Genomic DNA, 27,843 nt, shown 5'->3' on the forward strand with positions numbered 1-27,843 from the left:
TTTAAGCTTTAAAAGAATATTTATCTTATGTCTCACAATATATAAAACCATATTAGTAGATGAGATGACAAAATTTGATGATTTCCAACTTATTGACAAGAACTACATTTTCCAAAATGGTGATTAATACATATAAGACGCAGATCAATAAAGTACTACATACCCACTGATAAAGACTGTTGCCTCTTTCAATGCAATAAAATTTCTTGGAAAAATGCCTTTCTTAGTTCTGTTTTTGATGGCAAAGCCACGGAACCATTCTATGAGAGAAACATTTCAAAAATCATTTTGTTCACAGTCTTTAACAACAAACATAACAACGACAACATTTTAAAAATGGCTGAAAAAGATTGCAAGAAAAATAATTCAGAAGATAAAACATGTAATATAATTATTAGTCTTCAAATCTGTATATATTGTATATCACATGTTGTATATATTGTATGTTTCATACAACTCACTTGTGGAATAATATTAGATTCGAAACAAGGAATGCATGTTCCCTTGGAACTTTGATTGACAGAGAGTTATATAACCTAAGATTTCAATACAATCAGTAATGTTTTCTTGCGCTTTTGTTTCATGATTCGTTGGCAATATTATTCATAGATCATATTGCATTTTTCATATCAAAGGCATTTAAGGGATATAATCCTAAATCAAGCCTTTAAACATGTTATGTTATGTTATGTTATGTTATGTTATGTAATAACACTAACCCTCAGATTCCTCCAAGATGTGAACTGTATCTCCGATATCCAAAGGCAGACGGTGCTCTCCATCTTCCTTGTAGTTGTATATGGCTGGAATTATTAAGACATATTGCAATATCATTACAAAATTCCACTTTACAATCATTATCACTATTTTTAAAAAAAGATTTGAAATAAAAAGAACAGCAAGTCCAAAATAGAACAATAAATAAATTTTAAAAAAAAAAAAAAAGTAAAATTGATAGAGAATGAAATTGGGTAGAAAAGAATTTACAATCCACAGGTTTTCAAATACATCAACGGACTCCACGAAGCAAATGAGCGTACAATTTGTCGTAATTTTTTTTATTTTTTCCAGAATTTCCCACCTGTGGGGGTTGCTGGATCTAACTCAGATTTAATGGAAAGTATATTACAACAGACAATCATGCTGTCCAGGTGGCTGTAAGCAACTGTAACAATTTTCACCCTCGTACATTAAGGATTAAGGATGGGAGGGGACAAGCTTGAGAAGAGTAGATGCAGGATGAGAAATGAAGAGGCACAAATGAGACAATAAATAGGGGATGGGATAGCCCAGAAAAACACATTTGCAGGATTTTTGTAAAAATCATCACAATCAGATCATATTCAACAAGGCTCTCTTTATTTTCACCTATATTATTATGACAATCTAATATAAATATATATGTATTCTGTGTTTACTTGATAAAGGCCAAGGGCCGAAACGTCGTTTTTTTTTGTGTTGTTCATTCATGAGTCTGATTTACTCCCTTTATCTTTATCTCTCTTTATCACCAGGAACATCTAATCTCTTCAGTAAATTTCTTGGTGAGGATATTAATATGAGAGATTCTTAGAAGTTCTATATCATCCGTTGAGGTGCAACCCAAGGCTAAATAATTTATTTTTAAAAGAAAGAGAAGGAAGTTGAATAATGACAGTGAAATATGATGGACTGTACGAGTAAGGGCATATTTACAAATAAAAGAAAAAAAAACCAAACAAACAATGCAGGCGCTGTTAAAACAAGAAATAAATTCTAAACATAAATAGAAGTCAAGAGGCATTATAAATAGAACCAAGGAGAGATCAGTGAGAGGCTGTCTGAAACATGGGAAAAAACGAAACAACTACGAAATAAAAATAATAATAAACGTTTAACAAAAAAATCAAAAAGAAAATTATAAGGCTTTGGTTGTTTACAACATAAAACCAATATATGGTAGCGCATTTTACAAATCCAAGACATTTCAATTTTCATGTGTTTATTGACAAAAATTGAATGGTATGGCAATAGCAACAATTTCAGGCCAACTTGGATACATGAAATGTGAGGCCTATTAATAATAAAGATATAAAACTGCAAAGCCAAATAATCCCTTTCCTACATTCATTCCAAAATAGCAATCTGCTTTTGAGTAAGGATTCTGAATTTTTAAAACGCAGTTTCAAAAACAAATGTCTCTTATTTAGACTTAATGAGAATTGCAAACCAATTGAAAAAACAACCCAACAAATTAGAGCGCAAAACATGTTGCTCGATGCATTTTCCAAAAACATGTTTGTTAGATTTTGTCTCAATAATCTGAGACACTAAAAAATTACCCATGCCTTCTAAGTTGATAAACAGAATACTATTTTCATTCTTTGCATATATATATATGTGTGTGTGTGTGTGTGTGTGTGTGTGTGTGTAAATTTTGTCACCTCTTTAAAAGAGTGGATTTACCACATCAAATGAACAATGGTCTTTATTACCAACCCAAGAGACAATTATATCCACAACGTTGATTGATCCTACAATCAACGATTGCAAATGTGAAGGGTTTTAAATATTATTTTCTCTAACACTGATTAATACTATAATCAACTAATGGTTTTAAATATTATTTTCTCTCTATCTCTCTTTTTTCCAATCACATTGATTCCATTTGGCTCATTATGATGTACTTGCCCATTACAAATTTTATCTTAGTGTTCTACACTGATTAAGACCATGATCACTGCATGAGTAATGTGAAGTACTCACTTATGTCAAGTGTCTGTTAAGTATCCTGTTTCTATTTTTAGTTAAAGTGGTCCTAATGATTTATATATATTACAGACGCAAATAGACGTAAAATAAATCCAAAAATAATTTATTATCCTTGTTTGCCTTGGCTTATTTTTAAAAACGTTTACTTATTAACCTACATATATATCATCTTTTAATATGACATTTGACACAAAGAGGTTGAATGTTCAAAGACAGTGTTGTGTGTCGTTTATGGTGGTGTGTAAGCGTGTGACACATTTGTCAATATCATTTTCTTTGAAATTATTTATTAGCTATATATACTTCTGCCAAGAAATTTCTTTTTCATTTTAGTGAGAAACCTTTTGATTTATTTCCTGTTTCCATCAATGCATAAAAGAAAACGAAAAACCAAACTGTTTCAATCTATAATTTTACATGACACACAAACGGTTTGAGTCTGTTAAAAATCAAAAGTCAATCCTGTTGTTCTCCATGCAGTGTCAAAGTAATTGGGTCTGACATTGGTCGAGTGGAAAGTATTTTGCAAATAAAAAATATTTAATCCAAAAAAGCCTCAAGCTTCGGACTATAATAATCTGGAAGGATAACAATTGTAGAGAAATTTAAAATAAAAGGATTGTCTATTTTTAAAAACAAAAAAAAAGGCTTTCGATAGAATCTAATGTTTAACACATTGATCATACAGAATTATGGCCTGTGTGAAACCACTGTGACACAAGATTTTGTGCATTTTTCGCACAACTGGATTTTTAAATTTCACCAGACAAGTCAAAGCAATTTTTTTTTTATCATTTGAAAGATGTAAATCTCAGCTTTGTTCCAAAATAATCAATACCAGTATAAAACTTTTAAGATGATATTGTTTGGGCAGCACATTTTGCACTTTTTCATCACTGTCCACTTCAAATCCATCAATAAGCGAGACAAAGGACTTGTCTTTTCTTCATTATCTTCATATTCTTTGGGGAAAAAAAAAACTAATTATACCACCTTCAATGTCTAATACGATTGTCATCTCGCTTCAAAGATGCCATTGTTCATAAACAATTTCTTTTTTAAAAAGGCGAATTTTAGTTCACGAAAGAAGTAAAAGAAATTTCCAACAATAGTTTGAGCTATTCAATTGAAAAAAAATAATAAAACTCTTAAAAAAGTAAACAAATGATAAATTAATTTTTACTTTCATACCAATAAGAAAGGCGCAATGATAGAAAATAAATGAAAAGCCTGTCTGATGCATCGTCAATGAGTTAATTATGAAGAAGTTTAAGATAAAGGATGGTAAGATTTTAAAGAAAGAAAGAAAATAAAAGACTTTCATACTTGTATCCAACATTAATAGAATTTAATGGTTTCAAAATACAATCATTTATCTACATTATAGCCGCTCTCTAGATAAAAATGGTTGTGCATGCCGTTCCCATCACTTAAATGGGAATTAACAGGAAAACATCATTAGCTTTACCGTGAAAAATTTCTTTATTTCAAAACCATTGTTTAAAAAATGTTACAACATATAACTGAATGTGAATATGAGTATTGTATTCAAATTATTGTTGTATCAAAAATTTGCAGAGGAAAAAGGTCTCAAAGTTTCAGCACATATTATCTATCGGAAGGCATCAACTAGGATATATCTAAATAAAAAAAGTTTTATAATTCCTTTTATTCATCCCATAGGGGAAATTCGTCTCAAGGGTCTATTCCAAGGGAAGTCTGGAATAACCCAGGCGTGAGCCGCAGTGTAGCGCCGCAAATTGAGCTAGGGTGAGGTGACTTGCTCAAGGTCACACAGTGCAGCGGCGGGTGATCAAACTTGGTACCTTTCGGGTACGAAACAAAGACTGTACCGTTGAGCCACGCTACCCCATTTTGATTTATAGGTGAATACGCATTCTAATCATAATGAGATAATTTCACATAAAAATGCCCTTTCTCAATTTGGCAACATTTTAAGAAATTGGTCCTTTTTTGCCAACATTTTAAAAAATTGTCCTCTTTTTAGCAAAAGTTTTATAACTTTGGCACATATCCTCTTAATTAATATATATCACATCGGTAAAATTACTCTGCTCGGCAGGGACAACAGCTTTACGAAAATACCTCAAGGCCAACATCAACCAACGTGAGAAACCGTGTAGAGTGTGGTGGTATGGAAGGGCTCCAAACTTCTCTTCCCTCCATATCATCACAGTAAAAAGTCTTTCATTAGTCTCCGAGGGTTGACTTGACATAGTCAGGCCAGAATTGAGGTTTTCATATTGAAAAATAGGCATTGGTTAAAAGGAGCGAGGTCCCTCCTGCCATCTTGCTTTGTTTACTCAGAGACAATGGCCAGATGGTTTAAAGTGTTCCAAGACTAAAAATTCTTTCTCACAACCAAAATGTAACCAAATTATAAACGTGCCATTTTGCTGATCCAGAAGAAAATAATAAAATAAAAATATATTAATAATAATAGTAATAGTAATAACTTTTAAATCTTGCTGTAAACCCGATACTACCAATGTGTCAGATGAAGAAGATTGTCATTTTTTTATTTTAAAAAAATCTTATCTTAATAAACCCAACATGTCCTTAGTTGCATATGTACACGTTGTTTAAACCTGATACCAGTGTGATAGATGAAGGAGAGTATTCTAAAAATAAAAAAAATGAATATGAAAGAAAAAAAGAAAAGAAGAGAGAGGGAGAGAGAGAGAGAGAGAGAGAGAGAGAGAGAGAGAGAGAGAGAGAGAGAGAGAGAGAGAGAGAGAGAGAGAGAGAGAGAGAGAGAGAGAGAGAGAGAGAGAGAGAGAGAGAGAGAGAGAGAGAGAGAGAGTTTTGCCAAGGTAGACGTCTAGTGCTATTTACAACTCTATCTATTTATCAAGAATAACCAAGGTGGCAACTTTGTGACAACAAAGCAATATGGCGGCAGGGATCTCGTTCCTTAACCAATGCCGAAAAATATATCTTATGTTCTGAAGTATAAGTATCTATTCTATTCATTTCCCTTGGTTGGCCCTTGCTTTATCTAATCTATGACTGACTGTAATTTGTAATGTGTGCTTACACTTACACAGTCGGGTAAGTTTATCATTATTGTGGGACTAGCTAAAAAATTTGGCATGAACCTGATCATTTCATCTATAGAAAGAAATTATCGAATTGTGATGATTGATAAAGTAACGAAATAAGCAACTTGAGAAGAATCGAAAGGAGAAATGAATCATGTGTGAGCACAATGAATGGTCGACCGGACCCTACTTCCTCATTTAGAAGTTCAGCTCTCCCTCCCAATGCCCAGGTTATCTGTAGATATACCGACTTCAGTAATACAAAAATAACAACTTACCCACTCCAAGTTTTGTCCGACTATCTGTTTTCTTCCAGATCTTCATAATTTTTTAGTATTTATTTGAATGCCGATTTTACATTGCTGTGAAATGTTTTGATTTGGATTGTAGCAGTCGAACACAGCCATGAACGTCACGTGACCACAATTTTACTTCCTTGTATGTGCGCGCAGCCAGTCGCTAAGGCTAACAACATGGACGATTTGTTGTAAACTTCATAGATCATCAAGGAGTTCTCATTCAAATAAATAGCCGTGTTTATCATTCTAGTTTTAGGATTACAGCCACAAAAGGTAGTTAATTTATCTGATTATAGTTTACATGAATATATAGTATACAGAGTTTGAACCTATCAAAATTACACCTTTTTTTTCTCAAAAAGAGGGACTTTCGATTCTTATTGTTTTGGATTCGTCACAGTCACAGTTTTGATGAGAATCTTTCCTCTAACAATCGTATCCTAAGCTGATTTCAGAATCCTTCGCTTCTAAAAGAAGCGCTTATTCTTTATTTTTAGTTTATATCAGCTTTGTTTATTTCCTTTCCATAAATTTGCATTCACCACTACCATAATCATTGTCATCGTCGCCGTCACATCTCAAAATTGCCAGAAAATTTTCCCGAATTTTATACCTGGATACCTGGATACCTCTGTATAGAGCTTTTAGACTTAAAAGACCATTTTGTCTCTAAAAAGTAAGCAAGTCTGGAAATGCATTTAATTTACTGTTCCCCATAGTTTTAGATCTTATGATCATTAACTTAGGAACAATGTCGTAGAGTGAAATAACAATACACTTAACAACTCTCGTCTGGATTATAGACTTTCACCTTTTAAAAAAAATAGCGTTGTGATTATAATAAGCTTGAGATAGTTTTGAATTCATTTGCCTTGTTTACAGGGAAAGGAAATAATCATGTCAAGAGCTCAGGCTGAGAGTGTGATCAAAAATATCATCAGGGAGATCGCTCAAGAATGTGCCAGCAAAGGTCAGGCCGTGTCAGAAACCCTTGTCGCTTTTATGGTAAGATTCATCACAGCTTAGACAAATCATACATTTTGTGTTTTAAAAATCTAAATGTAGATTAGACCTCCCTGGCCTCATGTATACAAAAGACTCAGAGGAGATCTAATTGAAACTTATAAATTGACCAACAGTCTCTACAAAGTAAACGTAGAAGATTACCTTACATTTAACAAGGACAAAAGAACAAGAGGCCACTGTTATAAACTTGCCAAACAAAATTGCCGTTTAAACATCCGAAAAAATTTCTTTAGTCAGCGAATTGTTGAGACATGGAATAGCCTGCCTGATAAAATAGTTACAGCGCCAAGCATAAACAGCTTTAAAAGCCAAATTAACAGTTTCCTGTAGGATCTAAAATACAGCACCGATTTCCCATTGAAGCCAGCCTTTCGACCTCCACAAGTTGGCAGAGACCGATTCAAAGACCATCAACTTGCCACCGGCCCTCTACAATGAACTCATACTCATAGATAGTCAGCATTTCTTAACCTCGCCATCAATATTTCCTACTTGTAACGGTCAGGAAAACCATAATATTTTACACACACGATTTTATTAATTCAATTTAACATTTTTGTCTTCAAGGTGAAAGCTGTGGTTTTGGATCCAGCAAATGAGTTTAACGTGGATAGAACGCTCACCAAGGACGATGTTCAGAAGCTCATCCGAGTAAGTAAATATTGTTACCATTTTAAGACAATAGAATTATCTAAAGATGCTATTAATGAGTGACACTCTGCTTTGTGCGTTAGAGATTTATACAGTGCTAGCACAAATAGACATATTGTATGAAATAAATATTTTACTCCCTGTGTTACAAATTAGTCTAAAATATATGTTTGTGTTGTACACTAGTGATAAAACAGAAGCATGAGGTACATTTTAGGGTTGAAATAACATCACGGTACAAAAGATTAAAAAGCCTTATAGAGATACTTGTAAATCAAGTAAAATACAAATTAGGCAGTCGGGCTTTCAAAGTTTTAATATTCCCTCATCTGGTGTTGATTTAACTCAATCTTTCTCCATTTTTACCAAATGCATTCCTCCTATGGAACAGCCTGCTTGCTTCTGAGCAATAATGAGACAGTTGCAGATGCGCTATACAGATAGTACATCTATTTTTAAATGTGTGCATCAATGATGATACAGTTTATTTAATAAGGAAGACAACAAAAAGATTTCATTTGGAAATGGTATTGGTTCATTTCATTGTTTTTATATTCTATAGCTTTGTGTCGATCGTCTCATGGACACAAGATCTCCTGCGCTGGACACAGTCAAAATGCAAGTCTATTTTGACATGAATTATACAACTAGATGTGAGTTTTGAAATTACTTTCACAATTTATTCAATCAATGGTTATGACAATCTCAGGAGATAAAAAAACAATAACTTTATTTGAACTTGTACATGCTTGGAAGTATGCAGTTATGATGTTTATTTTCAGCGTAGTTTCTCTTAAATTTTAATGCAAAAAATTTGTGGTTTGTTTTCATTTCATAAACCACTCAGCAAAAGATATTATTATCATTATTATTATTATTATTATCATCATCATCATCATCATCATCATCATCATCATCATCATCATCATCATCATCATCATCATCATCATCATCATCATTATTATTATTATTATTATTATTATTATTATTATTATTATTATTATTATTATTATCATTATTATTATTATTATTATTATTATTATTATTATTATTATTATTATTATTATTATTATTACTATTATTATTATTATTATTATTATTATTATTATTATTATTATTATTATTATTATTATTATTATTATTATTATTATTATTATTCTAAATAATGCTTATAAAGCTTTTTACGATAAGTTCAAAGTGCCATATATTATAGCATTAATGCATGCACAAAAAAATGCTGCCAAAGAAATTTGTAAAAACCAATTTAGACCTGTAAAACAAACGTGTGGGAGAGGACAATTATATACATTTAAACATGCACTCCTTTCCTTTATGGCACCGTTTTGGGCCACAAAGAGCCTTTAGCGTGTCTTTAGTTAAAATGGAGTTATGCTCAGTATGATAATGAAGTTATACTCAATATCCTAGTCACTGAAAAGAAATTGCACACTTTGATTTCAGCGGATTTCCTTGATGAGCATCGGAGAGTCCTAGAATCCAGACTTCTTCCAGTCATACGAGAAATCACAGACAGCAGAGCAAGAACGAGAGAAGAGCTGGAGAGTTTATACAGAAAAATTGTGTCCGCTGTGCTACTCAGATCTGGTCTCGGAAGCCCCACGGACATTGCTGTGGTGCGCGAGGCAACTGGTAATTCACAGAATTTTAGACATACTACTCATTTGCTTTATTTCTCTTCTGATTGGGAGTTTTACTCCACGGGAGTCACTTTTGTGATAATGTAGCAATTGTTTTGTTTGTTTGTTTTTTGTGGGTTTTTTTTTTTTGGTATCAATTACTTTGATGTGGAGGAATGTCTTGAACCTAATTGTAGCATATCTAACTCATCTGTCAACAGACCTTGTTTGCCTCTGGCTGCCCAACCTAACTGTAGCATATCTAACTCATCTGTAAACAGACCTTGTTTGTCTCTGGCTACCCAACCTAATTGTAGCATATCTAACTCATCTGTAAACAGACCTTGTTTGTCTCTATCAGTCTGTAGTGCTTGGGTAGCTGGATCTAATATCAGATCTGGCTTTAAGTACTCTATTCAGAGGCGGGGGGAGTAGGAGCAAGGCTGTAATATTTTTCATTTCACACAACAGATTTAGAGATAAACATTATCTTCATAAGTCTGATGGCCTCAAGTGACTTTATTAAAAAATATAAAATCATTTGTTTATTTATTTCCCACCTATTTCAAGTCTTCAAACGGACTCAGTTAGACTCAGTATTACTGTTGATGTTCATATCCAAGAGAGAAGAAAATAAAATAGAGGTGGCATATGGTCGTTTACCTGCTTATTGGTGTGAATTAAATTTGATCAACTATTGGACTAGTGGTTTCTTTCTGTGTGTTTTTTTAATTGTTTGTTTTCCACTGGGTTTTTTTTTTCAGCTCTCCGAGCACCGTGCAGACAAGTGACCACCACTTTAGCAGTATAATAAAATGATTTGTAAATTGGTAGCTCAGTTTCTTTAGATCTAGAGAAATGATAATAATAAGAAGAAGTGAAATAGAAAAGACCTGGTTATTCTACCACATTATCTCATCGTCCTTCTAAAAGACCACTTTAATATAAAATACAAGCTATTTTCACGAGTGGAGGTAGAGTGGATTTCTATAGACTGTTGAGAATACAAATGAAACACAAATGACTTGAATATGTCTTTGCCTTTTAAATCATTAATTAAAGTAAAAAAAAACGATTTTTCAAAACACATGTGGGCTTTTCAGATTCATGTACCAACAGTTTTAAATGGGAAGTTTAATGACTGAGTCAAATAATGATGGTGTCAGGCTCCTACACACACTGTTTGCTAATATATCTATTTTATTTGTCTACATTTCAGCTGCCCTCCAGTCCGTCTTTCCACAAACAGAGTTGGGTACATTTATGACGTTAACAAAAAGAGAAAAAGAAAGACAGCTGACTGAATTGACGATGATTGTCACGGGTATTCGACTCTTCAACAAGGAATGTGGAAAGGGCGGTGAAGGAATAGACGACTGTAAGGAGGATTAAGCTTGTCTTGATTTGATTCATATTCCCAAAAAAAAAGATAATGGAAAAATAAAAGAGAAGCCTCAATAAGATAATTTTTTAGAACAAAAAAACTTGAGCTTTTATATATCACATTATCCACTAAAAGTGCTCAAAACGTTTTACAAAGGGTCCCTGACCAACAGCAACACGTAACATGCAGAATGAGACATGATGCCTGTCAGGTGTTATTACAATTTTTTCCGACAGATACAATGCTGCTAACAACCAGGTACTCATTTTACACCTGAGTATGGTGAGATAATGTTAGTAAAGAGCCTTTTCCAAGGACTCAACTATGCACCAAGCAAGGGCTGAGAGAACCTTGAATGGTTGCGTTGTTTTATAAAATAATCTTAACTTTTCTCAACATTCGTACCGTACTATCTTGCAGTAAGATCTATACCATTCAACTCTTGATTTTTGTTGAATATAAAATGTACTGCCTTTTTATAGATATACCTACATTTTTCTCTTCTTTTCCTTTCTTAGAATAAAATCTTTACTTTTTTCTTACTTCCATTATTTCTGTCCTCATTTTTATCTTTTTCCTTCTATTTTCAAAATATGACATAATAATTCAATATGCTGTTTCCATACGTTACGTCTGCAGTGCCTGCCATCCTGAATGAGGCTGTCCCTGCTACAACTCACAGCGTTGATGGTGAAATCCAGAGCACACTGAAAAGCTCGTACAAGTACACAGCTCTGATAGAAGAGATGCACAAGGGACAGCCTAAAGAGGGACCATCCATTCAACTGTTGAAAGAGGCTCTCATTAACACAAGACAGCACGAGACATTCCTAAGGATCATTCTTGTAAGGAACGGTATAGAATAATCGAAGACAGTTTTTTAAAAGATATATACCTACCATGTTATCTTTTAAAAGAATTTAAAATATGGGAGAGAGAAATGACAAAATATGTTCCACGTTAAACCTAAATCATATTTTGTAATTATGCGTGTGTGTGTGTGTATGTGTATGTGTGTGTGTGTGTGTTTGTGTGTGTATGTGTATGTGTGTGTGCATGTGTGTGTTTGTGTGTGTGTGTGCATGTATGTGTGTGTTTGTCATGAAGACAGTTTTCTTGAAAGATACCTCCTACCTATCATGTTATCTTTAAAAGAATTCAAAAATATGAGAGAGAGAAATGACAAAATAAGTTCCACATTAAACCTAAATCATATTTTGTATGTGTGTATGTGTGTGTGTTTGTCATGCGTGTGTTTATGTGGTTATGAGTGCATATTACAGTATCAATATTGTCCTTTGATGAACCTGATTTTTATGAGTCATCTAATGACCATTTTCAGAATGATGTCATTAGTTGTGCTCGCCAAGTTGAAGTTCTGGAAAATCAATTAGCAACTCGCATGGAACAGCTTCAAGCCACTGTCCAGTCAAAGACTGCCGTTCCAACTGCTCAAGTTTATGTAAGTCAATGATGGGGCTCATGCTTTTTAAATTTTGTATCAATATTAAATAAATAAATAAATAAATTAGGATAAAATATCGCCGCAAAAATTTAAACAAACAATAAAGGATATTCACAGCTTTTGTTTCAACATTTCAACTTCCTGTATTAAATTTATGTAGAATTGAATTATGAGTATGAGTTGTATACCTTGTGGTCCGGGGTGGTGGGGGGGGGGGGGGGGGGGGGGGGGGGGAAGGGAATAAACATGACTGTTGAATTGAAATTAATGGGTTTTCCTTTGAGTTGATGAAAACTCCAATCCATTCTTTAAATGTGAATAGAAGTACCTATATCCTTGATCATTCATTACTTAAAAGGTAATTTCCGCTATCGAGCCATCGATTTTAGTTTTTACTTTTTCATAAAATGTCACTGATTGCTAATTTTAATCTTTCACAAGAAGTAGAAAAGTTAGCACTTAGTGTTAAAAAATTGTGATTCCATTTTCGGAGGACCAATTCAGTTTGAAGATTACTATTTATAGATATGTTATAAATTGCACATTCAATATTTTAAAGCGATAATTTAAAATTGATTGTGACGGCAAATTCTTCAAACATTCACAGCCCCAGTTTATTCATTTGGCACAATTGTGGAGCAGCTTCCAGGATGAAATGGTTTTGTTGAGTGTCCTCAGCAATATTCTTGCTAGTCTTGAACCGTTTACAAGGGTGAGTTTCATTTTGCATAAAGTCCTATAGGGGGATTGTGTTGCCTTTTAATCTATGTATTTTTTTTATTAGTAGTATGTGCAGTGTTTTAACAAGTTTAAAATGTAATATCCTACAAACTGTGGAGTGATCCTCGACAATATTGGAGGTTTCCACAAGAAGAAGAAGAGAAAAAAAATCAAAAAGGGGGAAAAGAAAGAAAGAAAAAGAAAAAAAAAACCCAAAAAAGGAACACTTTTTGCCATTATTTTCGCTTTAAATTTAATTCTGCTCTTCATAATATTCATCCAGACATGAGACCAGATTGAGGCATTGGTCACATGTCATAAGCCATTTGAAATACCTTAATGAATCATTCAAAAGAACTGTAAAATTAATGCTGATTTGTTTATGTATTGTGCAGTGTTTAGATTTATATCATGATACATTCTATTCTAAAATTTCAGGGTCACAAAGAATTGTTTAGCGATGATGTTCTCACTCCTTACATTGACGGCCTATCTGTGAAGTCAGACGAAAATCGTATACAACAGGTACTTGCATGGTCTATCTAATATAGTAACTGTGACTTGTTCTCAAAATATGTAAGGCTTGCTCTTTCTTAGTTTGAAATATAGACAGATGGAAAAGGAGGAGGGGGATGAGGATGAGGAGGAGGAGGAGGAGGAGGAGGAGGAGGAGGAGGAGGAGGAGGAGGAGGAGGAGGAGGAGGAGAAGAAGAAGAAGAAGAAGAAGGAGAAGAAGAAGAAGAAGAAGAAGAAGAAGAAGAAGAAGAAGAAGAAGAAGAAGAAGAAGAAGAAGAAGAAGAAGAAGGAGGAGGAGGAGGAGGAGGAGGAGGAGGATAAGGAAGAGAAGAAGAAGAAGGAAGAGGAGGAGCAGGAGGAGGAAGAGAAGAAGAAGAAGAAGAAGAAGAAGAAGAAGAAGAAGAAGAAGAAGAAGAAGAAGAAGATGAAGAAGAAGAAGAGGAGGAGGAGAAGGAGGATGAGGAGGAGGAAGAGACAGAGAAGAAGAAGAAGAAAAATAAAGAATAAATAGGAGGAGGGGCGGTGAAAGAGGTGGAGCAGGAAGAGGCGGAGGATGAGTCATTTATTTCAAAAGAAAGAAATATGGATTATCATGATGAGGTTCAATGACAGACAAATCGTATTTGTTGCAGACCAGTGAACAACGCGTCAATCCCAAAGATTACCAGGTTGAAAATAGGGACTGGCTATTTTCTGACACAACAAAGAATTTTGCAAAACTTCATTTACAGTACAGGGTAAGCGTTACATTATAATCATACTCTCCAAAATTTATTTTTCTACACATGTTGATGGTAGGATTTTTATTCCGTCTTTGCACTGGACCACCAACACCTTCACCACCACAATCGTCACCATCATCATCATCATCATCATCATCATCATCATCATCATCATCATCGTCATCTTCATTGTGCAGACTACTATATCATATTATGTGATGATAGATCAGCATTAAGCTGTCTCACCCTGTAACCAGTCCAAGCAGTGTTGAGCATGGCCAATGACCAGATGAGTGACATTGATCACAAAAATGCATCTGGTGTTGTCTTCTTGGGTAATGCACTTTACACACCTTATTTCTCTCTTATCAAGTAGGAATGAGCATTTGGCTATAGGCAGTGATGGAATTGTAATGAAAAGTGTCTTACAGGGGACTTGCACTGTATAAAATAAAAATTAATCTATTTTTTCTGAATGTTGCCAGGAGGGGGAGGGGGGGGGGTATTGAAGCACATTGACTATAGTAGATCGATGGATAAATGCTATATACATTTTTATATTTGATTTATTTTTATTTATTTTGATAAAACAATAATACTCTTCAACAGTCGTAACGTCACTCCCTTCCTAATGACGCATGGTAACTTAGTAACACTGGTTCTAAACTATCGGAACAATGGCGGACGCCTGTATGAAATATTTCTCCAGCGAGCATAAAAGCGTATCCAGAGGAAAAAAACCCCTTAAACTTGATCATGTTTTGACTTTTACACTTTCTGATCACAAGACATATGAAAAGTTCTAGCCAGCATGAAGAATAAAAAGTAATGATTTTCTTTGTTTAGAACCAAGATGGCTGCCATTGCCTGGCGGCGTGACATCAGACTAATGAAACCAATTGACTCCACCAAATTCTCAGACAAGTCCTAATTATATATTCATAAATCATATGTCATATCCGTGTGGTTGTGATAGTTTTGATAAACTCTTCACAATTATAATACAAATTTACCCAGCTGTAAGTTGTCAATGTTTTTTCTTCCGGCAGGGCTACTGTGCATACACTTTAGGAAAATATGACCGTCTTCTTGTGCCTGCTAACCCAGAAATTGGTGTGTTGCGATTCAGAGAACATTACTATGCCTTTTCTACAAAGGAGGCTGCATATGAATTTGCACAAAATCCTCAAGAGTAAGTTCCATTTTCATTAGGATAGATATTCATGTGAGATTTAAATCTATTGTGATGACTGCTTGATCCTTCTTCTTTCCTCTTTTGTTCTTCCTTTAAATGGTAAGCCACTTCCGGTTCTGGTGTAGTCATCGCAGATTTGATACACATCTTCACATTCATTCATCCAAGTTGATTTTATCATTTCCTTCAAGATACACAATATCATACTCTCCTATTTCACGTTGTGACTACTTTGTGGCCAGATAGCTGCACATGTGTGTTGCATTGATTTCAGATACACAGCCATGGTTGCAGACCGTGCAAAGAAACATAATACCATTTTTACACACTGAGTGTCACATGCGTGTTGCATTGATTTCAGATACACAGCCATGGTTGCAGACCGTGCAAAGAAACATAATACCATTTTTACACACTGAGTGTCACATGTGTGTTGCATTGATTTCAGATACATAGCCATGGTTGCAGACCGTGCAAAGAAACATAATACCATTTTTACACACTGAGTGACACATGTGTGTTGCATTGATTTCAGATACATAGCCATGGTTGCAGACCGTGCAAAGAAACATAATACCATTTTTACACACTGAGTGTCACATGTGTGTTGCATTGATTTCAGATAGATAGCCATGGTTGCAGACAGTGCAAAGAAACATAATACCATTTTTACACACTGAGTGTCACATGCGTGTTGCATTGATTTCAGATACACAGCCATGGTTGCAGACCGTGCAAAGAAACATAATACCATTTTTACACACTGAGTGTCACATGTGTGTTGCATTGATTTCAGATACATAGCCATGGTTGCAGACCGTGCAAAGAAACATAATACCATTTTTACACACTGAGTGACACATGTGTGTTGCATTGATTTCAGATACATAGCCATGGTTGCAGACCGTGCAAAGAAACATAATACCATTTTTACACACTGAGTGTCACATGTGTGTTGCATTGATTTCAGATACATAGCCATGGTTGCAGACAGTGCAAAGAAACATAATACCATTTTTACACAATGAGTGACACATGTGTGTTGCATTGATTTCAGATACATAGCCATGGTTGCAGACCGTGCAAAGAAACATAATACCATTTTTACACACTGAGTGACACATGTGTGTTGCATTGATTTCAGATACATAGCCATGGTTGCAGACGGCGCAAAGAAAAGTCCAGAGCTTATACAGCTTTTGGAGCTCCACACACAATTCTCTACAATAACCCCATATTCACAGGTATGTTTTAAAAAAATATTTGTTATATTCTTTATAAATAAAAAATAAAATAAAATTCCCTTTATTCATCCCCAAGGGGAAATTTGTCTTTAGGGTTTATTCCAAGGGAAGACAGGAATAACCCAGGTGTGAGCCGAAGAGCAGTGCCACAATGTGAGCTAGGGCAAGGTGACTTGTTCAAGGCCACACAGCGCAGCGGCGGGTGATTGAACTCTGTACCTTTTGGGTACGAAGCAAAGACTGTACCACAGAGCCATGCTGCCCTTATTATCAAGCTTTTTTCTCTTTTTGACTTCCCTTCTTTTTTTTTTTTCAAAGAACTTTGTTATTTATTTATTTTGAACAAATAGTAAATCATGAAATAACACATAGACACTGCAAAATATTTTGTTGATATGTATAGAATGTTAATTGTTATACAGCGCAATATCCATTTAATGTGCTCAAAGCACTTTACAAAGGCCCAAGCCATGAGCAATATTTAACATGCATAGCGAGACATGATGTCTGTTTGGTGCTATTACCATTTTTTCCAACAGAGGCAACATTGCAATTGACCAGATACTCATTTAAACATTAGCATGGTGAGAATATGTAATATAAGAGCCTTTTCCCGGGGACCCAACTTTTGCATTGTCGACAAAGGGACTTGATACAGAGACAAACATGTCAGGAATGCATACCGCAAGACCACACAGCTACGTGGTATATTATGTAGAGAACAGTGAGGACGGCCTGAAGCCTGGGATCGTGAAAAGGCTAACAAAATGGTGGAAATTGAAAGGCTTTGGATGGGAAGAATGGACGTTTCCAGTACAAACCCTTCGTCAGCAAAAAAATCGAAGCCTTTCCATTTTCACTGTTTCGTGCTATATTATATCAGGCATCTTTCATGCCTGCAATTATGTTGCCCATTACCTCAAAACAGTAGCATGTTGGAGTGAACCAGATGCGAAAAATTAAGGGCTGATTTTAATCCCAAAAATATAGAAGACCCAACGTTTGTCAGAATTTGACGGTCGTTTCCATTGCTTTTTGACTTTAAAAAAAAAATCGACCCTGGCAGGTGTAGGGTTAAATTTAAAATGACAAGAAATTTGAAATCTTAGTTTTTGTCAGTTTAAGAATTTATATTTATTCTCTCCATTTAAAAATAAAAACTTAACACTAGTCTCATATTTAAAAAAAAAAAACAGATAAAACAAATGGGGAAATATTTATAATGTAGAGTGGAATTTATAATTGATAAAGCTATTTTTTTAAATTTTTTTTTGAATTTTCATTTCTTAAATTTTTTATATGATGGTTATATTAATCAAATATATCATATAGATAAAATAATGTATTTCTACACGTTCCAGAGTCGAGAGGCAGGAAAAATGATAGAGAAACCAGTAACCAAATGTGACAGCGCCAGCCAAACAGACACTCACATCTTGGAGTCAAACATTGTCAAGACCTACGAGTGGAATGAATGGGAACTGCGGAGGAAAGCCATTAAATTGGTAGGGGGAGTTGAGTTGTCTTTCTTGTTTCCCAAAGAAAATCAAGATTGATGTGAACCTAAAGTACATCTATTTGTAGGTCTGATAACTGGACACATTTATGGGCCTCATTTAACATTGTTGTCATGGAGAATATTTTGCATTGGTTTAGAAGTATATACATTACAACAATGAGACCATAACAATTTGATTATCAGACCTGTAAATAAGTACACGTCGGTGTGAACTGAAAGGATTGAACAGAAAAATATTTCTAAAAAGGAAAAATTGAGTCTAGAAATCGTAAAAAAGGACAAAAATATATAATATAACAAGTAATGCTTTGAGCCTTTGAGCTCATACCACTTTTTTATTCTAAGCCAATTGCAACAGTATTGCAAACTGTATTGTATCCAAACTGTTTTGTATCGAACACATTTTGAACGTTTTCTTTGCTGACATTTCCTAAATGATAAATAAGAATACAAAAAAAAATAGTCAACGAAAATCATTTTTATTTTCCATATACTTTCCAATTGCACCAATTATATTCAATCTCTGCCGTTGGTTTGACTCTTTATTGTTTAAAAAAAAGCTTTTCAAATATGAAATTGTCTCATTATCTATTTTAAAAATTTTATCATTTTATTTCATTGACATTTTTTCTACCTTTTCAAAACTGTCTGGTTGCAATAAATATAACCTCGAAATGCCATAAGGACAAAGAAATTGTAAGGGACGAAAAATAATCATCCGAAATTTTCAATGATTTCTATAGAGTTTCTTCTTCTATCATCTCTTCTCTCCCTCTAATTCCTCTCCCCCCCTCCCCTTCTCTCTCTCTCTATCTTTCTCTCTCTCTCTCTCGCACACACACACACATACAAACATACACACACACACACAGACACGAGCGCATCAACACAACAAACATACACACACACACATACACACACACATACTCATGAACAAACACATACAATTCTCTTTGTACATTATCTGTTTTTTGCTTTCAACCCAGGCAAACCTGAGGACCAAAGTAACGCATGCAATGCAGACGAACGGCAGTAACATGAGGAGAGACAACGAAACACAAGTATATTTACCAAAGTAAGATATCAGATATCAGGTTGTTTTTTCAAATGAATTGTTCTATAGTGCATAGTTTTCAGTGTTCAGTAATATCAGTCGGATCAGCACCGTTTTGCAGAATTCATTCCAAATAAGCGGCATTTCCAATGAATTGTTTCGACAGAAAGCCTTCTTAACTGGAATGGAATAACCTATAAACCTTGTTTATTGCGATAACTACAACAACTTATGTGATATAGAGCTACCTTTCAGTAGCTTGTGTAACATTTTGCCTAATTTTCATAATATTTGCCTTTATAACTTGTCGAGATGATGTGGAAAAAAATGAGTGACCATATCTAAAGAGCAGGAATTCACATGGAATTGTCATTACACTCACTCCCCTCCAGTATAAAAAGATGCCTTATGAAACGTATTTCCCCTTTGTTTACAACTCATTCCACGATTGAAATCAACGCAGCAATGCCTCGTTAAAATCAAGAAAGAAACCAGTTGCATTTTTTGACCACTCTCTCATTCATTATTTGTTTTCCCCAAAGACGCTCAATTCGTCTTGCAAAGAGGATGTTAAATTATTGTAAATCACTCAATGATGGGTTGATTTTTAACCTAAATGTTCTTTGAAAACGACGAAATGAAGACATTCTTATTCTTCTTCTTACTATTGATATTTTTGCCCAAGGTTAATTTTTTTAAAAATATTTTCTGCAAAAAATTAATGTTGCTCTAAAATCGATCAAATTAACCTGCTTACATTGTGATTAACCAGTGGGAATTATATAGAAAATATTTTTTGCTACAAATATAAAGTTCAATAAAGTGGCTATTCAGACTAAGCGCTTTCCAATACTCTTCAACAGTCGTAGCGTCACTTCCTTCCTTATGACACATGGTAACTTAGTAACACTGGCTCTAAACTATCGGAACAATGGCGGACGCCCGTATGAAATATTTCTCCGGCGAGCATAAAAGCATTTCCAAAGGAAAAAAAACACATAAATTTGATCCTGTTTTGACTTTTACATATTCTGATCACAAGGCATATGAAAAGTTCTAGCCAGAATGAAAAATAAAAAATAATGATTTTCTTTGTTTAGAACCAAGATGGCCGCCGTTGTCGGGCAGCGTGACATCAGACTACTGAATCCTATTACCAGTTTTTACTGTATTGAGATATTTATTATTATAATTATTATTATTATTATTATTATTATTATTATTATTATTATTATTATTATTATTATCATTATCATTATTATTATTATTATTATTATTATTATTATTATCATTATCATTATTATTATTATTATTATTATTATTATTATTATTATTATTATTATTATTATTATTATTATTGTAGACATGGACATGATGCTTGTACATTTCTTCATTCTATATAAGCCTGCCAATGTTTGATTGTATTTACAGAGAGCAGCACACTCAAACCAAGCGAGACAACTACAGTAATGTATCCAAACCTCAAGTGTTTTTGGAAGGCTTGCGTGGTGGAGGAATGTCTGTGCCTACTGTCATGACTAAAGTTGACCTAACTGTGGATGTTTCGGAGCCACCCTTGGTCAAAGAATACATGGTCCCACCAAATTAAAGTTTATTGTCAAATTTAGAATATTGATATGCGCTTATGTGATAAAATAATATATTTTCATTTAGAATAACGACTGAGATTGTATAAAGACAAATTACAAATGGAGCTCTTCTCATATGAAAATGGCTGTTAAGTTTTCTAAAAGATGAAAAATCAATACATTTGCTGAAAGTTTGAATAAGGTTTGTGAACTTTGACAAAAATAGTCAGATATTTTGGAATCAGTAATAAATAATGATTGCGCTTAACTGGAGATAAAGCAAGTGAATTTGTCTTAAATTAAATTTTTAATATTTCTGTGAACACGGTCATCGGTCATCGACAGAAATACTCAAGAGTTTGTCCTTTTGAAAAAGAGAAGAAATGAAATGACATTTTGGATAATCTGAAAAAGAAAAAGGTGTTATAATTGTGAGAAAAAAAAAAGAGCATAAATTTATAATTTAAGATTAATAGGCTCGCGGCAAGCACACATGGTTCTGGTATTCAAACATCGTTTTTTGCCAAAACAGCAAATCCAAATGGGAAATGTATCTTTCGCTGAATGTCATTTTCTGCTTCATTTGTCATTCATTTACATTGTGGATGACTGGGATATTTATTACAATAAAATGTCGAAATGTTGACACTGCCTTGGATGGGTTATCTATTATGATTGTTTACCATTGTTTGATTGTTTATGATTGTTTGATTGTTTACGATTGATTGTTTTTTAATTGTTTTTAATGGTTTACGGTGGTGTGACACATTTAGGTCATATCAGCGCCAGTAAAGAGAAGAAAATGGAATAGTCCAAATATTCTTGATTTACAATCAAAACCCGGTTGAAATAGGGAACAGATGTAGATTTCAAGAGCATACCGTCAATGTACTTAGTTTGATATCACCTTAAAGTCTCATCCAGACACCAGCATAGGATACCACTAAGAGAAACACACGCAAATGTTTACAGAATACATAAGTAACAATGCATAAGAGAGATATGATTAATAAGGAAAAAAAGATCATCTCCCAAAACTATAAGAATACATTTGACTGTTTCCCTCCAAGTCAAGGACTCCAGCCAGGGCTAGAACAAAACTAAATAATCCCATTCCATGACAAAGACAGAAAGAAACTCTAAATGATTTTAGTACCTACCCGAAAGTGGAAAGACAGGATAGATACAGATTCAAGACTAACCCCCTTCCCCCCCCCCCCCCCCCCCAGCTATGGGAGGTCAAAAAAACCCTTTTCATCTTTGTCTGGCTCTGTAGATTTTAGGGGTGAAATATGCTCAGTCTCCACATACGTTCCGTAGACGATCGACCATGGACGATTGTTATCAGTTTTGCATTTACTAATCGAATCCTGTAAATTTCAAAATACAGTAAAAAAAAAAATGTGCTTTTATATAGCGCAGTATCTACTAAACTTGCTTAAAGCACTTTACCAACAGCTACACGTAACATATAGAACGAGACATGACGCCTGTTAGACGATATTACAATATTTTCCGACAGAGACAATACTGTTAATGGCCAGATATTCATTGTACACCTGAGTACGGTGAGAGAATGAGAGAGTCTTTTTCCAAGGAATCAACAATGTGCACAGAAAGACTCAAAACCCAGGACTTTCCGACCTGAAAGCGAGTGTCATGCCACTAGACCGCATAGTCAGTCACATATTAAAAACAGTAAAAATGCCACATCACCTCGTGCTTTACCTCTTACCACAAATCAAATTTCTCCTCAACCTCTTGATTGATGATCTAGGACTGTATCATAATATCAATGATAAAACTGTTATAGTCAAACACCCAACTATACCATGATCCCAACCATTGTGATATAATGTTAGCTTGGACAGATAGTGTTTTGTTTTTGTTTTTAAGGGTTTTACAGCGCTTGCAACACATTTAGGTTATATCAGCGCCAGTAAAAAGAAGACAATGGGATCTTAAAAAGTTCTAGAATTACAATTAAAGCACCCAAGAGAAAGTAAGACAAAGGGGACCTGGGAACAAATAGGGATCAGATGTAGATTCCAAGAGCATACCACCAATGTACCGTACTTAGTCTGAGATCACCTAAAAGTCTCATCCGGACACAAGCACAAAATCCAACAAAGAGGAATACACTCAGATGCTTACATTAAACATTAAAGATAACAAATAATATAATAATACATAACAGAGAGATGATTTACAAGGAAAAAAATATCATCTCTCAAAACAATAACTCTGCATTTGACTGTTTCCCTCCCAGCCAGAACTCTGGCCAGGGCCAGGACAAAACCAAGTTATCTCATTCCAAGACAGAGACAGTAAGCATGTTGTTTGTTTTTGTTTTTGTTTTTAAGGATTTTACGGCGCTTGCAACACATTTAGGTTATATCAGCGCCAGTAAAAAGGAAGAAAATGGGATAGTAAAAAGTTCTAGAATTACAATTAAAGCACCCAAGAAAAAGTAAGACAAAGGGGAATTGAGAACAAATAGGGATCAGATGTAGATTCCAAGAGCATACCACCAATGTACTTAGTTTGAAATCACCTACAAGTCTCATCCAGACACAAGCACAAAATCCAACAAAGAGGAACACACTCAAATGCTTACATTATACATTCAAAATAAAAATAATAATACATAACAGAGAGATGATTTACAAGGAAAAAAATATCATCTCCCAAAACAATAACTATGCATTTGACTGTTTCCCTCCCAGCTAGGATTCCGGCCAGTGCCAGGACAAAACCAAGTAATCTCATTCCGAGACAAAGACAGAAAGCATGTTGGATAACATATAAGGGGATAGAAGACACAGTATGTACCTCCCTGCCCGCTATGGGAGGTCAGGATCCCCACCCAGAGTAAGCATGTTGGAAAACAGACAAGGGGATAGAAGACACAGTATGGACCGCCCTGCCCACTATGGGAGGTCAGGAGCCCCACCCAGCCAGGTGATTTTAAACAGAAAATGAAACAAAATAAAACGAGCCAATAAAACATGTTGGATGATTTTTTCTTTATTCATATCATGTACACAACCCATGGTAGGGGAACAATGCCTCGTCATACATCACACGATTTTCTGATCATTAAAATTACCGACTAGTGTAAGCAGTCAATACACAATCCGAAAAGACCACCGTTCAAATACGATTTCAAGCATTCAAAAAGCAGTTCTTAAACAGGATTTTAAAATGTTAAAACCAAAGTTAAAAACAAAAATGTGGTTACAAAAAGAACACAGCTGTATAATATCATGGACATATCATAAAATAAAATGTTCGTATCATTTCAGGAGTTCACTAACATCACTTTCTACACACTGTTAGGTTATATTAGAGCCAAGAAATGGAAGATGATGAAATAATCCAAAGAATAGTTTTTGACTTTATAAGTTTTTACAAATGTCCAAAGGAGACTAGTTGAAATTGTTAAAAAAATATATAACTATGAGTAATCTACCAATTAGCGTAGGGGGAAAAAAAAAGGATAAACTGAAATGGTTACATTATAGATATCAATAACCATTATATGAAAAATTAAAAAAAAAGATGAGATAAGAATTAAAAAAAAAAAATAATCATCCACATAAATGTCTGACTGTTTCCTTCCTGATGAAGGGCCTCAGCCAGGGCCTAGGATGAAACAGGGATAGGGGTGGGGGTGGGGGGAAAGGAGCAAAAATTTAACTCCTGCTTTTGGGAAGGTAATTTGAAATCATTCACCCAGGAGCAAAGAAAAGAAAAGACAGTGCAGCACGCATTACATTCTCCATCCTCTTATTCCTCCTTCTCATGCATTCCTCCAACCAATCTCCATCCTCTTATTCCTCATTCTCACGCATTCCTCCAACCAGTGCAGCACGCATTCTCCATCCTCTTATTCCTCCTTCTCAATATCTCAAAGTTTCACGTATTCCTCGATTTCACAGAACATCCTTTACTGTGACACTCGTCTTAATAATTTATTTTCAGAGCAAGAATGAAGCATATGTGTTGCACTGCCGTTTCTTTCCAGAATCAAGAGCACAAAAATGAATGAAAGTGAAATGGGAATCCATGCAGCTAATTCGGTCAATGGAAAGATTTAAAATGAAGGGGAAATGTTCATTCAGATGTGTTTGTTAATAGAGATCAAGATACACTGTATTTAAAATGATTAAAGTGATACTAGGCTGCTGAAGCTGTGGACTGTAAAAAGTAATTAACAAAAATGAATATAACAGTTACAAAAAAGTAACAAAATACCAAACACAGAACGTTTCGGGCTCAAAACCCTTCTTCAGCCAACAAGCAAAAAAAACAATAAAGACATACATACATTATTAAATTCCAGATAGACGGCAGAGTTTAGTAATGTGTTCATGACTTTATTGTTAAGTTGTTTGCTGAAGAAGGGTTTTTAGTCCGAAACATTCCGTGTTTGGTATTTTATTCTTTTCTTTTTTGAAGCTGTTATATTCATTTTTGTTTATTACTTTTTTTTTAATGATTTTAAATAATGTGTGTCTCCTTGAGACAAAATTATGTTCAGGTTGTGAATCACCGAAATTAGTTTCAAAATTTAATCTCTAATATCTGCTTTACACAGACCTGTTCTAGTACTACGAAAAATTGGTAGAAATACGACTTTTTGGCTCCAGTTACAGAACACCATTCGCTTTTTTGACTAGAAATGGAAAGGAAAGTTTAGTTCCTATTTAGAACCTGTGTTCAGGCCTTTGGAGTATTTTTGGATCCTGCTAAGGGCAAATTATTTAAAGTGACTTTTTCTTTTTTCCCCTGAGAAACTACGAATTTTTGAAATTTCAAGGCAGCTCTGTTTACAATAAAGCAGTTTTTACTGAGAATGACAAAATAGTTACATTTAAATCGTATATGAACCATTAAAATGTTAAAACTCAAATAAAACAAGAAACTAGAAAATAAAATAACCAATTAAAACATGCAACTCTCACTACAAAATAAAACAACTTCAAATCTAATGAAATCAAGACACTGGGATGAATGAGAAAACATAATAAAATAACGTGGCAGTAATTCAATTCAATTCAATTTATTATAATGATATATTATGGTACAATAGTCAGAATACAGACACAAATAGCAATAAAAACAACTCTCTTGTATTGCACACTAGTTTCAGTTGTAAAAGGAAGAGTGTATACATACTATACGTCTTTATATCTGTCGTACGTCTTTATTTCTATATGAAAGGTAATTTGCTATTTTTAGAAAAACGTGGTTCAGACATAAAGTAGTCTTCAGAGCCATTCGGCTCGTGGAGCAGGAGTTTACCCCGGTTTCTATAGCGTGATGAAACGGACGATAGCAATTGCTTGTTATCCTTTGGATAGGACACTTGTCTATCGCAAGGGACAGGTTCAGACAAAAACAGTGATGAATTCCTTTAAGTAGATCATCCCGTTGCCACTATTACATCAACGATGGGAAATGTTCTGTCTAATCCCGATGCCTACAACGAACTAAAACAAGGTTTTCTGTCGGGCCGTGGACGGCCTCATTCACAACAAGTCTTCAGATTACCAACATGACACGTTGACAAAACGAATATCTTTTGTTTTAATGCTATATGTCTAAGTAAAACACTCACAACATCTGTCTGCCTCATGAGTTTTGTGTAAGTTATAATCCAGATGGCGGATGTTGTGAGCTTTTTAACTAAACGTATAGCATCAATAAGAGTGCTGATCAGTCTGGATAATTGTTTATGTCTCTATTCCATCTCCCACCATGAACATCGATTCACCAACAACAACAACAAAAATATTCAATTACGTCCGTAGGATTTCAACAAACATAAAATACCCCAAAAATGTTATCACTAACTACGTTCTTTGTATCTTGCATGATTAAAATAATAATAATAACGATGATGATGATGATAAGGATAATAATACTAATAATGATAATAATAATAATAATAATGATAATAATAATAATAATAATAATAATAGAAATAATAATAATAATAATAATAATAATAATAATAATAATAATAATAATAATAATAATAATAATAATAATAATAGAAATAATAATAATAATAAAACAGACACTCACAGTTGATTGATTGTATCCTTGACAAAATGTCATCAAAATAGTTATATAAATATTTGTATATAATGACCACGCATCTAAGAGCGCTAAAAAGAAGGACTAGATTCTGACCTGTTATGTCCGAATACATTTAGAATTAATGTATTACGACACAACACTAATAATTCCAATAAATAAACAAACAAATAATCATTATATCAAATTGGAAATTTCTAGATAAAACATGATTCCATTAGCACAACCTATAACTCAAATACAAACGACATGCATAAATAAACTTGAACTATGTACAAATGACGGTGCTATAACACCTATGCAATGAAACACATCAATTTAAAATAGTTGTATTCTACAAAACGGACATGCCAAACCCAAAACTAGAATGTGGATCTTGAACACTTTACTCAGACGACCTGCCTACTATGACCAAAAATTCGTAGAACTGCAAAATTTCGTCTCCAATTTCAGAATTTCCCGAGCATCTCAAAGTCAATAAAACTGTGGAAATGAAAGTTTGGTACCAGACTGCATCATTTTAAGGATTTTGAAGTTGTTATTTAATCCTCCTGAGGGTAAATTGTTGACCTATCAAGTTAATTATAGAGAATTAAGAAATTAAGGAGCAGGCACTGGTGGAAGATAAAGAACTGAACAAGCGTGTATGAAAGGTGCCAGACAAAGCGAGAAAGAAAAAAAAAACATCCCAAAAAATCAGTCTACCTTGACTGGGTTCAAGGTCGACTGATTTTTTGGGGATGGTTTTTTTTCTTGTATATTTCTTTCTTGCTTTGTCTGACACCTTTCATACACGCTTGTTCAGTTCTCTCTCCTTATTGACCATATTCATGATTTTTCCACAGATATTATAAGTACCTATTCATCACAGTACTTGACTTGTTACACTCAAAACTCATTAGAA

The 27,843-nt window shown here is 34.1% G+C and overlaps 2 protein-coding genes across 21 annotated transcripts in view; one reads left to right on the forward strand and one right to left on the reverse strand.

Moving 5' to 3' along the window:
* The window catches only part of LOC144964520 (dedicator of cytokinesis protein 1-like), a 98,221-nt gene extending 91,962 nt beyond the window's left edge, over positions 1-6,259 (reverse strand). For 18 of the 20 annotated variants that reach the window (XM_078898927.1, XM_078898919.1, XM_078898926.1 and 15 more), the window contains exons 1-3: positions 6,092-6,255; positions 720-803; positions 164-260 (exon numbers count right to left, since the gene is read on the reverse strand). In XM_078898927.1, coding sequence (XP_078755053.1) covers positions 164-260; positions 720-803; positions 6,092-6,137 — 227 coding nt within the window. In that variant the 5' untranslated portion in view covers positions 6,138-6,255. Of the gene's footprint in view, positions 1-163; positions 261-719; positions 804-6,091 lie in introns of all 20 variants that reach the window. The other 2 variants (XM_078898916.1, XM_078898913.1) reach the window with 1 other exon arrangement.
* Positions 6,204-21,480, forward strand: LOC144964523 (cilia- and flagella-associated protein 206-like). The gene is made up of 16 exons (XM_078898930.1): positions 6,204-6,385; positions 6,995-7,117; positions 7,706-7,789; positions 8,352-8,442; positions 9,251-9,439; positions 10,646-10,804; positions 11,450-11,655; positions 12,153-12,272; positions 12,883-12,987; positions 13,434-13,520; positions 14,144-14,248; positions 15,283-15,425; positions 16,573-16,672; positions 18,034-18,177; positions 19,178-19,266; positions 20,677-21,480. Exons 2-16 carry the CDS (start codon positions 7,010-7,012, stop codon positions 20,852-20,854), a joined length of 1,908 nt encoding a protein of 635 aa, XP_078755056.1. The 5' UTR covers positions 6,204-6,385; positions 6,995-7,009; the 3' UTR covers positions 20,855-21,480.
* The last annotated feature ends 6,363 nt before the right edge of the window (positions 21,481-27,843 follow it).

The sequence above is a fragment of the Berghia stephanieae genome, chromosome 2, assembly GCF_034508935.2.
Source record: "Berghia stephanieae isolate SIO BIC M18660-M18661 chromosome 2, UCSD_Bste_1.3, whole genome shotgun sequence".
Lineage (NCBI taxonomy): Eukaryota > Metazoa > Mollusca > Gastropoda > Nudibranchia > Aeolidiidae > Berghia > Berghia stephanieae.

What these genes read in the sequence shown, in the direction of transcription:
- LOC144964523 (XM_078898930.1), top strand. Translation starts at nt 7,010, where the DNA reads ATGTCAAGAGCTCAGGCTGAGAGTGTGATCAAAAATATCATCAGGGAG. An exon ending in ATGTTCAGAAGCTCATCCGA is followed by an intron (nt 7,790 to 8,351) that starts GTAAGTAAATAT and finishes TATATTCTATAG; the next exon opens with CTTTGTGTCGATCGTCTCAT. An exon ending in GGAGGAAAGCCATTAAATTG is followed by an intron (nt 18,178 to 19,177) that starts GTAGGGGGAGTT and finishes CTTTCAACCCAG; the next exon opens with GCAAACCTGAGGACCAAAGT.